At 37.8% G+C, this 13,964-nt stretch overlaps 1 protein-coding gene across 2 annotated transcripts in view; it reads right to left on the reverse strand.

Moving 5' to 3' along the window:
* Positions 1 to 13,964, reverse strand: part of MARCHF6 (membrane associated ring-CH-type finger 6) — an 86,845-nt gene that overhangs the window by 45,451 nt on the left and 27,430 nt on the right. For both annotated transcript variants that reach the window (XM_011754328.2, XM_011754331.3), the window contains exons 5-9: positions 8,978 to 9,050; positions 5,557 to 5,725; positions 4,336 to 4,525; positions 2,231 to 2,292; positions 1,608 to 1,640 (exon numbers count right to left, since the gene is read on the reverse strand). In XM_011754328.2, the coding sequence (XP_011752630.1) occupies positions 1,608 to 1,640; positions 2,231 to 2,292; positions 4,336 to 4,525; positions 5,557 to 5,725; positions 8,978 to 9,050 (527 nt within the window). The remainder of the gene's footprint in view (positions 1 to 1,607; positions 1,641 to 2,230; positions 2,293 to 4,335; positions 4,526 to 5,556; positions 5,726 to 8,977; positions 9,051 to 13,964) is intronic.

Below are 13,964 nucleotides of genomic sequence, written 5' to 3' on the forward strand. Positions count from 1 at the left end.
ATCCCCAACATATTTTATGCTTCAACCTCTAAGTTATCTTCACTGAAAATCTCCTGCTGACAAACTCCACTCCACTAAGAAAGACCTAATCAAACTCCCTTTTGTGCCCCTTGTGTCCTGTGCACACTTTTTGTCACTGAGTCTCCAAAACGTTCCTTGTTTACATGTGCATTTCTCTCTACCTCAATATAGTGCATCTTTGAGAACAGGGACCCTGTCTCATTCATCACTGAACTCCCCAGTGCCTATCACAATAGCCAGCACACGTCTTCATATTAAATATTTTTTACTAAAATAATGAATTCATCCTGTCAAAAGTTTTTTCAATAATTCAAATGGGTTTCAGTCAACACCACTACCTTAACGACTTCTGTCCATCATTTATGAGGAACTGGCAGGGTAATAAATATAAATCAGTATGTGGCCAAATAATGCTTTCTATACTGACTGTGATCAAACCATGACTAGAAGCTCATTAATACCACATTCCCACTAAACTGTGGAATTATACCAGATATGTTCCTAAAAATCTACACACTGCTAAATTCAACATCCTCTTCTGGTTAACATCTGGAGCCAGCCTGAGGAGAAGGCCAACACTGAGGACAGCAAAGGAGATAGATGGAGATATCTGGGTCTCTGAGGACATTGTTGGGCTTACGGATCAAGCAACCTCAAGCTCATTCTTCCTCCGGACTTCCTGTTTTATTAATGTTCCAACCAGTAGGGTTCTGCTACCTGCAGCCAAAGTCATCTTAAGCTATTTAAAAATCTCAAATGGCAAATAACTTCATATTACAGGACCTGAAAACAGCATCATTTCTTCTTTAAAGAACAACTTCTTTAAAGAATTGCTCTCACCTTAGAGTTGCAACCTTTACTAATAAGGCAGAGTTCCTAGGTAAAGATAGGTGGGGTTCAGCAAACAGGAAAACCTAACATCAGCCTGGGGTGTCTAACTGTGTAAATATGCAAAACCACTTTGCTTCCACCAGTACAGGCAATAAACACTGCAAGATGGAACTTTAAAAGAAGACCAAGTTCTTTTTAACTACCATTAACTTTGAAGTTTATTTTCTTTACTAAAAATCAAATATTTAATAATTTTTAAAAAATAGTTATTACCTTTATGCTTTTTTAATATTTTCAGCACACTAAACATACAATCTTCAACATATAAAGTAATCAAAAGCTAAAAGGCATCTTGACCTTTACTACATACTATAAATGTGAAGTTTCTGAATCACTAAGACAACTCCAATTCTGTTATTAAAAAGAATTCGCTTTGGCGGGGTGCAGTGGCTCACGCCTATAATCCCAGCACTCTGGGAAACCGAGGTGGGTGGATCACGAGGTCAGGAGATTGAGACCATCCTGACTAACACGGTGAAACTTCATCTCTACTGAAAATACAAAAAATTAGCTGGGCGTGGTGGCCGGCTCCTATAGTCCCAGCTACTCAAGAGGCTAAAGCAGGAGAATGGTGTGAACCTAGGAAGCAGAGGATACAGTGAGCCGAGATCTCGCCACTGCACTCCAGCCTGAGTGACAGAGCGAGACTCCGTTATAAAAATAAATACATAAATAAATTAATTAGTTTCACTTACCAGAAAAACTAGTGATCCATCAAGTCCTAGCATCTAAAAATAAACAAAAACGATAAGCATTAAGATTCAACAGAACTTTCTATCCTAATTTATGAAAAGCCTCATTTTCTTTTCAATATCTTTAAATATAGTCCTCCATCCACAACTTTCCATTACTTCCTATCATTTTCAGAAAATAAATAAATTTCTGTTTCTGAATGACAGTTTTATATTTTGAGTCTCCTTTTACTCAAAATTACATGATTTATAAAGTCTAAAAAAATTCCATCTTGGATTCGTTACTGAAGATATAGAGCTAATTAAGACTACTTCATAATATAACTGTATTATTTTGTCAACTGAAGCATGAAAATACTATTTAAATTTAAATTGTTATTTTGTTTTTCAAAAGTCCACAATGTCAGGTAAAACATTTCCTAAATGGAACAAGGTTTCGTAAGAGAGAAGAAAAAGCCATCAACATCACAATATTTTCACCACAAACAGTATATCACTTAACTTTCACTAGGAATGAAAATTCCAGTAACTTTTCATCAACTGTAACCATAACATCTAAATATAACAAAGTTTAAAATATATTTTAGGATTAAAACACCAGGATACTTGACAGAAAAAGGTCTTACTCTTTCCCATGTAAGCTCTTCAGCAGCTCGGTCCCATTCTAAAGCATTCCAATTCATGTCATCTGAAAATATAATTGCAATTTAAAGATTACTAATGGAATTTGAACTAAAAATAATAAATAATAAAAAAATAATAAAATGCACTAAAAAGAGTAAAACTTAGTACTTTGTAAGCTGTTGTTGAGAAGCTAAGCCACATTTCCATACCGAGTATTTGCTTGTCAGGGAACAAATAAGAATAAAAACATACATATAAATAAATACTACATATAAAGTAATGTAATCCTAGACTGAGATAAATGCCAGAAAGGGAACAAACAGGGTTATGTGAAAGAGAGGAATTCAATAGCTCTAAGCCAGGAAAGAATCTGGCAGATTTGAGAAAAGGAAACCAGGGGACGAGGACATTCTGAGTAATGATATGGGTAGCAGAAGACAGAAATCAGATCATACAAGAGGAATGTGGAGTCTGGATTTTATTCTTTAGTAATGGGAAAACTACTAAAAGATTTAAAGGCAGCAGAGTAATATGAATTATGTGGAGCAAGAATGGAAGGAGAAAGAATAGTTAGGAGCTACTGTATTAGATCAAGGGAGAGAAATAATAGCCAGACCCAAAGGTAGCAGCAAGCTGTATTCGCAGAGCCTCTGACCTCTCCCTGCAAAGGTTCCCTGTTACCATTACACAAGCCACTTTTCATCATCCTTCAGAGGTCTCAGCTCAAATACCAGGTACTCTGAGCTACCTGGGAAACCTTATTTAAGACAGGTCTCGGCTGGGGGCAAAATGGCTCACGCCTGTAATCTTAGCACTTTGGGAGGCTGAGGCAGGAGGATCACTTGCGCCCAGGAGTTCAAGACCAGCCAGGACAACAGGGAGAACCCATCTTTACCAAGGAAAACAAAAACAAAAACAAAATTAGCTGGGCATGGTGGCACACACCTGTGGTCCCAGCTACTTGGGGAGTTCAGGTAGGAGGATCACTTGAGCCCAAAAGGTCAAGGCTGCAGTGAGCTGTGTTCCTGCCACTGTACTCCAGCCCGGGTGACAGGGCAAAACCTTGTCTCAAAAAAAAGTAAATTAATTAAATAGGTCTCTCCCCAACGGCATCCTCAGAGCAACCTGCACAACACTTATCACACAACATGTCTTTCCTACTTTTTCACTAAACCAGAAACTCCAGGAATGCAGCAGTCTAATGTTTTGGTCGCAGTTACATGCTCAGCGTCTAACAGAGTGCCTGACACAAAGAGACAATCAAGTATCAGGCATGCCAAGCAGACCTAGAGACAGTGCAAAGCTTGACAGAAAAACTGTGGTGGGAGGGAGGAGGGGAAGTGAGTGACCGACAGCTGACTGGCAGACTCTGTCTTGGATCTTTTTTTTTTTTTGAGACCGAATCTTGCTCTGTCACCCAGGCTGGAGTGCAGTGACATGATCTCAGCTCCCTGCAACCTCTGCCTCCTGGGTTCAAGTGATTCTCCTATCTCAGCCTCCCAAGTAGCTGGGATTACAGGTGTGTGCCACCACGCCCAGCTAATTTTTGTATTTTTAGTAGAGATGGGGTTTCACCATGTTGGCGAAGCTGGTCTCAAACTCCTGACGATCTCAAGTGATCTACCCACCTCCTGTCTTGGATCTTATTTTATATGCTAGAGTTTACACTGCTAGAAAATGAGACATTGATTTATTTGGATGGCACCTTGTCTGCAGTATACACTTCAAGATTCTTTTTCAATTTTAAAAATTGCACTGACTCAAGGGACATGGAAAGACAGAAGCAAATGAATGTGGTAAATCTGTACCAAAGTCCTTTATTTTAAAAAAAGTAGTACCTAATCCAACTTAAAAAATAATTTCTTCCTATCTATCCTATAAAAAAAGTCCCTGTGTAAAAAGGATTTTAAAACATAAAACATGCTGTTTCATAGAAAAAAACATATTTATGTACATCCATAAATGCCAGTTTGCCAAAATAAAGTAAAAATAAGTTAGAAATAGAACTTCACAACATTAAAATTTGAAAATGCCAGCCCTTTTCCTCAATGCAAGTTGAGAACAGATTTGCAGTGCTGAAGACTGAGGACACACAAGCAGCCATTACCCTGGGCTCCGTTATTAGCATCTGCCGCATCTTCCACACCAGCGTCATCTTCCTCCTCATTGTCCTCCTCCTCCTCTTCTGCCTGGTCATCCTGGGCATCAGGGTTTTCCCCCACCACTGCATTCTCAGCTGGTGGGTTAGCAGGCTGATCAGCAGCAACATTTTCTGCACCATTTCCTCCTGCTGGAGCCTAAAATCACAGAAAAGCCCAGAAATTTAGATCCACTTGTCTGTTTTGCTCTGTTTCCAAATCACATTATTCTTGCTAAAACAAACAAACAAACTAGGCCAGGTGTAGTGGCTCATGCCTGTAATCCTGGCACTTTGGGAGGCGACGGCAGGCAGATTGCTTGAGCCCAAGAGTTCAAGACCAGCCTGGCCAGCACAGCAAGACCCTGTCTCTACATAAAATTAAGAAGTTAGCCAGGCATGGTGGTTTGCGCCTGTAGTCCCAGCTACTCAGGAGGCTGAGGTAGGAGGATCTCTTGAGCCCGGAGGTTGTAAGGCTGCAGTTAGGTGGGATCATGCCACTGCACGCCAGCCTGAGTGACAGAGCAAGACCCAATCTCAAAAAAACAAAACAAACAAAAAACTAGAAAACAAATATAATCTCTACCAAACTCTTTTTAAAAAGAAAACCTTTCAAAGACATCTTTTTTAAATGTATCCGATGTGGGATCAATTTTAGTATATAGGAACATAACCTCACTTCATAGTGCCCATATTCGTTCAGTATAATTTAGCGGATTAACAGAAAACCATTATAGAAAATGGTTAACAAACCTTACTCTCTTAAAAACATCATTCTGTAGTCCTCCTTATAGGACAGCCTTTGTCTTTATTGACAGCATCAGGGATGAAAATACATTTTTTTAAAAATGCACATACATATATACATATACGCAACTTAATTCTGTTAACAAACACTTGAGGAAATGTTTTCAAATTTCTGCTCAGTGGGTAAGATTGTGCACACGGACTTTAGTATACCCCCAATGCCGTCCCTACTCTAGCTAGAAAATTAAGAGGCAAAGTTATAACAACACTTTCTTGATTTTTCACATCTCTCTTCATCTTCACTCAAACCTTTCCACTGCCCTCCTTTCTAATAACAAAAGAACATTTATGAGGGACATGGAAGTCAAGAGTTTGAGTCTTAGAGAGAGACAATAATTCTCATGACCTACCTAAGTAAAATCAATTTTGGAGAAGGGGAGTTACCTCATTTTGGTGATGTCCCGCAGCATTGAAGGGTGGGGCAGCGTGCTCCAACCAAATTGGTGCTCCCCCATGGACTATCTGCTCTCTCAACCACACCAGGCTGATGAATGCACACAGTGTGCATGTCACCACAAAACAACCCTGCAAACAATCTGCCAACAAATTTTCCCTATTAAAAAAAAAAAAAGTACATATAATTACTCCAAAGAACACTTAAAATTAGGAAAATAAAGATAAAATGTTTTATTTTACACTAAGTCTCAGGAAAAAAACAGCCAGAAAAATAAATAATAATTTTTTGGATGAAAATCTCAAGTTTCTCCAACAGAACTATTTGTGATTATGGTGAAATTCTATTTATAAGAGAACCTATACATATTTATATACTTGTATTATATATCTTATTTAGGCATCAAATACCATCAAAACTATATGGAAATTACCTATCCATAGCCTATCTTTTGAAAATGGCCTAGAAACAGAAAGGCAGAAAGCAAAAAAGACAAAAGCAGTCTAATACTTGACAAAGGCCATGCATTAAACTTATGTAATTTACCAAAGGTTAAAAACTCTGTCCAACTCTAAGAATTTCTGTATCCTTATTTTACACACGTTTAAAAATGTGATTAGCTGACACTTGAACTCACACAAATTAATAGAATCATCAAATCAGAAAAGAGGAGAAGCTCCTCCAGACAAGTCTAATGACAACATAAAGAAATGAAGGTTAAGAGATATTCAGGATGCCATATGTAAGACAAAGAGGTCTATTACAAATTTTATAGAAGTTTGTCACTTGGCCAGGCGTGGTAGCTCATGCCTGTAATCCCAGCACTTTGGGAGGCCAAGGCAGGCGGATCACCTGAGGTCAGGAGTTTGAGACCAGCCTGGCCAACACGGTGAAACCCCATCTGTACTAAAAATACAAAAATTAGCCAGGCATGATGGTGTGCGCCTATAATTCCAGCTACTCGGGAGGCTGAAGCAGGAGAATGGCTTGAACCCAGGAGGTGGGTTTTGCAGTGAGCCAAGATTGAGCCACCGCACTCCAGCATGGGTACAGAGTGAGACTCTATCTCAAAAAAAAAGTTTTTCATTCAGAAAGCAAATCAAGTTTTGATGCTAACTGCAAATATACCAAAAGTGTATTCGTTTCTCAACAAATCCAGAAAGGTGAAGTACGGTTCTTTTGGTAATCATACAAGAAAATGCATCACATGTTGTGATACCAAGGACCACTTTCTCCTTTTCCTCTCTTACTTAAGAGGCTTATCTTTCCTTCCCTAGTCCATGTTTATGATTTCAGAATTATTCACAGATAACTCAAACACCTCTGAACTATCAGCCACTGGAAAATCCATTATTTTAATGGAATCACTTTTTTCCTCCATAGAAAACCTGAGAAGGGTCAATCTGGTAGACCTTGACCCACCAGCGCCAAACTTAAACTAAACTGGCATGGCCCCTAGAAAATATAGTCTGCAGTATGTCCTGAATCAAAAGAGGAATCCTAACTACCACCTTACTAAGGAACTCTCCAGGCTATTACATTCTGAAAGGTTTGGACCAAAATATCCCCTTTATATCTTCCTTGCCATCAGCAATAATCCTAACTGTTTGTTACAGATTTTAAACATCTGGTGACAAACTCTAGTCCTTTTCGCTTATTCCTTTAATCTGGGCTGGTTTTGTGAATCCTGGAGAGAAGTGATGCTGCCTAAGTTCCAGAGCCCAGAGGAGGGCTTGCAAGCTTCCTCTCTTGCCCTTTTAGAATGCTGCCCTGAGACTACCATGTAAAGAAGCCCCACTAGCATTCCAGAAGATAAGAGGCCATAAGCAGGAGAACCAAGGCATCTCAGATAAACCATCTTAGGTCATTAAGTCTCAGTAAAACAGCTGAGTGACCTAAGCAAGCCCAATAGTTGAAAAGTTCAGCTGAGCCCAGCCCAAACTGCTGACCCCAGAATTATAAGCAAATAAAATGGTAGTTGTTTTAAACCACTAAGGTTTGGGACAGTTTGTTTTGCAGCAATAGATAACTGATACAGTGCACCTAGAGATGACCTCAATTACTGAGCTACAGAATATATAGAAACTGATAAGACACCAAGGAAATTTAAAGTAAAATTTCACAGAAAAAAAAAATTCTGTAGAGTACAAAATATTACTCAAAAAAAAAAGTAGTTTGGCCACAACGGCTATCAGAAAAACTGGCTCAATTTTTCAAACTGTAAAAGGCAGCTTAGGACTATAAAACCAAGCCATGTTTGTAATTTAGTTTGACTAGCCCCACTAGGCTTCCAGTGGTCCTCTGTAGTCAATGAATAGTCTATTGAAAGCAATTCAGGTGACCCTCAAACCAATCAGGTCAGAGGAAAAAAGAAGCCTGCCAATATAAGGCAAGCAAGAATGCTTAATGTCAAGATATAGTAAAGTAACTACAGGCAAGTTTTTAGCATTTATATTCTAATAATCATGGAAAACATTTAAAAAATAAATCTGAGTTCAAATGTGCATGTTAAAAACATATTAAAATGAACTCTTGGCCAAGCACAGTGACTCATGCCTGTAATCTCAGCACTTTGAGACACTGAAGTGGGCAGATTACTTGAGGTTAGGAGTTTGAGATGAGCCTGGCTATCATGGTGAAACTCCATCTTTACTAAAAATTTTAAAAAAATTAGCCTGGCTTGGGACCACACGCCTGTAATCCCAGCTACTCAGGAGGCTGAAGCAGGAGAATCATTTGAACCCACGAGGAAGAAGTTGCAGTGAGCAGAGATCACACCACTGCACCCTACCATAGGTAACAGAGTGAGGCTCCATTTAAAAAAAAAAAAAAAAAAAAAACTCTTATGAACATATATCTCAAACTGCATGACAGCCTATTTAGAAAGTCATCCCAGCTGTGCGCGGCGGCTCATGCCTGTAATCCACGTATTTTGGGAGCCCGAAGCGGGTGGATCACCTGAGGTCAGGAGTTTGAGACCAATGTGGCCAACATGGTGAAACCCTGTCTCTACTAAAAATACAAAAATCAGCCAGGCATGGTAGCGGGCTACCAGGGAGGCTGAGGCAGAAGAATCACTTGAACCCAGGAGGCAGAGGTTGCAGTGAGCCGAGATAGCAATACTGCACTCCAGCCTGGACAACAGAACAAGACTCCATCTCAAAAAAAAAAAAAAGAAAGAAAAGTCATCCCATCATTACAAAACAGTCCCATGAAACAGGTATGTTTTAAAAGAAATGTCATTTACATTTATCAGCTACTTCTACTGCAGCTAAAACTGTTAGTGTAATAGACAAATTATTTTTTCTCAAAACAGAAGAATTTACAAATTATAATAAAAACAAATATGCAAGGAAAAAAGCAAGCATCATCTACATCATGCAACATTCATCACACAGGTTCAATACTCACGTCGACAGCATATCTAATGGCAGTGTCAGTAGTGAGCTCACAGAGCCAGTAAACAAGCACTTGTAGATGCGGCCTACCGAAAAAGAGCATGATGGCATACAGTCACAACTCGCATCATGAACTCATATAGCTGCTCAAGAAAGCAGAAGTAAAGTGGAACACCACAAATGCCACTGAAATAAACATTTAGTCTTTACAAACCTAAGTCTCAAAATATTAAATTTTTAAAAACATGATCAAGCACAAATAGAGTGATAATCAAGAGTAAATGTTACACAATCATGTTTAGTGCTTAGATTCTCTCTAGGTTTACTTTTTTTTTTTTAATTGAATGAGCTTAGATATTTGAAAAGCAAAATCTAAAGTAAAGATCTCCAAAATTATAATATAAAGAATTTTTTAAATTCTAGAATTCCAAAATTCATTAAGTCTGCTCATGACAATAAAATGTTTCAGTTTTGGAAGTATAAGTCTTTGAAATTAAGAGAATTTTTCAGTACAGTATGTACTGCAATGCCATAAATGGCAACCTGACAATCAGTATTTTAAAAGCACAGATTCAGAGGTTCTCTAAAATACAGAATATATTACTCTAAATTCTGGCCATTTAGAGAAAGACAAAGTTTGGGTGAATGTACTGCTATCAAGGCAGAAAGTCTTTTAGTTAGGAAGGCAGAATTCTAGACAGAATGAGATAACAGACCACAGATTTGAAAATGGGGCACAAGAATAAAAACCTGAGGCTTTCTTTCAAACCAGTATTTGTGTATTAGCTTAAGCATTCCCTATATAGCCTTGTATCAGAGACTTCAGTTCAGATTTTCAGTGACTTCAATGGCTGTTTTCAAAACCAAGTCAAAATGGAAAGGTAGGAAAAGAATTTCTGTAATAAAAATTACTTACATGTGTTTATAAAATACTCACACAAGTATGCTTGTAACAATGTAAAACTGACAAACCAAATGTTTAGATAGGTAAATGAATTCATATGCAATAGGCCTTCTTACTACAGAGTGCTGTGCACCATTAAAAAAAAAAAAAAAAAGGGCAGCAGAACACTCACTTACATGGAAAGACCACCAGAATACGATGCTAAGCTAAAGAGAAAAGTTACAGAATATGTATCATGAGATGTAATTTAAATTGTGCGTATCTGTATATAAACAAGTCAGAACAGAAAACAAGCTTGTGATTAATAACTGTTAAATCTTATAAGTCCTTACTTTTGCCTATTTCATCTACTGATTTCAGAGAGGCATGTAAGTCTTCCACTATGACTGTGACTGTTTAATGTATTTCAAGGCCCAGTTTTCTGGTTAGCCATTTGCTAACAAAACTATTTTTGTATCTCTTTAGCATTAACCTGTGCTGCTTTGTATTTATCTCTTGTAGTAGTGCAAGTTTTATACCTACACATCTTTGAAGCTCTCTCGTAACAGAGAAATCTAATCCCTGATGATTACAGACGTATTTAATTTTATTTCCCTACTTCCTTCCTCCGCCTTCCCTTCCTTTCCTGCCTTTGTTTGAAATTTCCAGATTTTATTTGCTGTTTCCTACTCATCCTATTTCTAGTCTTCTAGCTGTTGCCCTTGAGTTTTGTTATGTCTTTATTAAAGTACATTTTACATAAATCTTAAGCGTACAGATGGGTGAATTCTTAAAATATACATGTCTTGGGTAATCACCACCCAAATCAAGATGTTCAACACTTCCAGCTCCCCAGAAGGCTCCCTCAAGCTTCTTCCGAGGCAAAAGCCCCTGCAAAAGGTAACCACTATTCAGATCTCTATCACTATAGATGAATTTAACCTGTTTTAAAATTTCACACACATGCAGTCACACAATTTTGTGCCTGAAATAAAATTCATCCATGTTATTCCATGTCACAATAGTCAGCTCTTTTTCCCTGCTATGTAGTATTCCATTGCATGAATAAACCACAATGTATCCATTCTACTATTAATAGGCATTTGACTGATTTCAGTTTTTAAGTACTATTAATAAAAATGCTGTGGTCATTCTTATACATATGTTCTTTAGTGAACAGAAACTTCTTGTTCTGTTAGTTATATTCCCAAGAATGGAACTGCTAGATCATAAGGTATTTGTATACAATATTTAGCATCAGCAGATACTGCCAAACAGTTTTCCAAAGTGGTTATAACATATGCACTCCTCCTCGATCACTGTACACGTGTTCTAGATGCTCTACATCCTAAGCAACATTTGGCACTGTCTACTCTTTTTATTTTTAGTCACCCTCCTTCTGCATTTCTCTAATGATGCTGAACGCTTTTTCATGTGTTTATTGGCTACTGTCATCCCTTGGTATCCATGGGGAATGGGTTCCAGGAATCTCCTCAATAATAAACAGATGCTCAAATTCCACAGTTAGCATTGCAGAACCCACAGACATGGAGAGCTTAGTATATTTAGCTGTTTTTCCAGAAATACCTGTTCAGACCTTCTGTCCACTGCTTAACTGAGATGTGTTTGCCTTTCTGTTATTGATTTATATACTCTAGATACAAGTCCTTTGTTGGATTATGTGTACTGCAAATATCTTCGCTCATTCTATGGCTTGGTTTGCCTTTCAATTTTTTATTTATTTATTTTTTTTTTTGCGTGCCAGAATTAAATTGCCTTTTATTCTTAAAAGTGTCTAAGGATGAACATAAGTTCTTAACTTTAATTATGTTCAACTTGCTAATATTTTCTTTTATGCTTATTCTCCTATATTTTACTTTAGAAGTTTCTTTTTAACTTTCACATTCAGGCTTTTATCTCAAATTAATTTCTGGGTTAGGTTGAGGTCATGGTATGATTCATTTTTTTCTGTATGGCCATCTGGTTGTTGCAATACCATTTACCGAAAAAACCATCTTTTTTCCACTGATCTGTGGTGGCACTTTTGTCATTAATAATGAAACAATGTAGCTGTGAGTCTAATTCTGGGTAGTTGTGAGTCTAGTCTACATTTTTAATGCACAGTTATGCTCTATTTTTCTACCTACATCTAGAACATCTATAATCTCCCCACAAATGAGATAAGCAATTTTAAAAGCGTGAATTTCTATGTTCCTGTCACAATTTCTCCCACATTAAGATCATCTGGAATTTCAGTTCCAGGCTGTTACCCAAAAACTATTAATTATTGTAGATTAACAATCGAGACTTAGCTATATGAAACACTTCTTTGAATCTCACATCTTTCTCTCTTTGATTCCTTGCTCATTTAGTAGAGTATATCCTCAGTTTTTTCAAAAAGGTTTAAGGTGGTAAATTTTCCAATCTCTCACATCTATTGAAACATCTGTAGTTTGTCCTTCCATCTGAGAGTAATTTGCAGGAAGGGAATTTTAGGTTCAAAAACATGAAACTTTGAGTTTCCACTGTCTTCGAGCATTCAACATTGCTAATTTTAAGTCTGATGCCACTTTGATTTTCTTTACTTTGTTGGATAATCTGGAAGCACACAATCTCTATACCTCTATCACCATCGCCACATTACCCAGCTCTGGAAAACTTGAGAATATGTCTAGGTTCATGAGACTTTTCCTTTACCATGGTCAGCTTTCTCTTTCAATCTAAAAGACACCAATTGTTTCCTCATCTCCACTGTCTCTTTTACCTTGTGGAACTACTTACTAGACAGATACTGAAACAACTAGATTAGCCTCCATTTCTCTATATTTACTTCTCATAACTACTTTGTCCCTCTGAGTTTCATCCTGGGAGAATTCCTTCATACAATTTTCTAGCTAACTCACTCTTCAACAGTACCTATATTCTGCTAGTTGGTGTATCTTCCAAGAATTTCATTTCCATAGGTAATCAACATTATTTTACCATATTTTAAGGAGACATGAAGATATTAATTATGCTAATTTAAAATTTTGTTTAATGACTCTTATCTATATACTCTGCCACCCATATACTACATACTTCTCTCCATGTCTATAAGAACAACAAAGAATCCAAGAGGATTCTTTGGATTAGGGGGGTTGATTAGCATATCAACCTCCCAAAGAGCCTCCTATATCTGAAAGATAAGCCTCCAAATTATTTAGGACCATTACATGTATGAGTATTTTTTAATTTTATTTTAATTTTATTTGTATTTTATTGAGGTGACATCTCACTCTGTTGCCCAAGCTGGAGTGTAGTAGCGTGATCTCAGCTCACTGAAACCTCTGTCTCCCGGGTTCAAGTGATTCTCCTGTCTTAGCCTCCCGAGTAGCTGGGATTACAGGCGCACACTACCACACCCGGCTAATTTTTGTATTTTTAGTAGAGCCGGGGTTTCACCATGTTGGTCAGGCTGGACTCGAACTCCTGACCTCAAGTGATCCTCCCACCTCGGCCTCCCAAAGTGCTGGGATTACAGATGTGAGCAACCACACCCGGCCATGTGAGTATTTTTTTAAAGGAGGGTTGTGGAATCCCAAAAGAATTCATTTTTTGCAGTCCTTTTTTTTTTTTTTTTTTTTTTCCCGAGACAGAGTCTTGCTCTGTTGCCCAAGCTGGAGTGCAGTGGTGCGATCTCAGTTCACTGCAACCTCCGCCTCCTGGGTTCAAGCAATTCTCCTGCCTCAGCCTCCATGTTGGCCAGGCTAGTCTCAAACTCCTGACCTCGTGATCTGCCTACCTCGGCCTCCCAAAGTGCTGAGATTACAGGAATGAGCCACCATGCCCGGCCATCTTTTGTAGTCCTTGAAAGCTCTAGTATACTTCAAATCCAGTTATGATTTGATTTTTTCAATGCATTCATGAACTTTCATGGTTAGCCATTCTGTATGCTGTGTTCTTTCCCATATTCATTCAAGAAACTGACCTGTTAAACTCATTCTTAGTTCAGATGAACATCTTCTAAATAAGGCTTTCCTAATATGTGACATTCTGACATCAAATAACTAAACATCAAATAATAATATGATGCAATATTGCTTTATAATATCAAGTAGTTATGCAATGTTTAAATAAC

Source organism: Macaca nemestrina, chromosome 6 (genome assembly GCF_043159975.1).
Source record: "Macaca nemestrina isolate mMacNem1 chromosome 6, mMacNem.hap1, whole genome shotgun sequence".
In the NCBI taxonomy this organism is placed as follows: domain Eukaryota; kingdom Metazoa; phylum Chordata; class Mammalia; order Primates; family Cercopithecidae; genus Macaca; species Macaca nemestrina.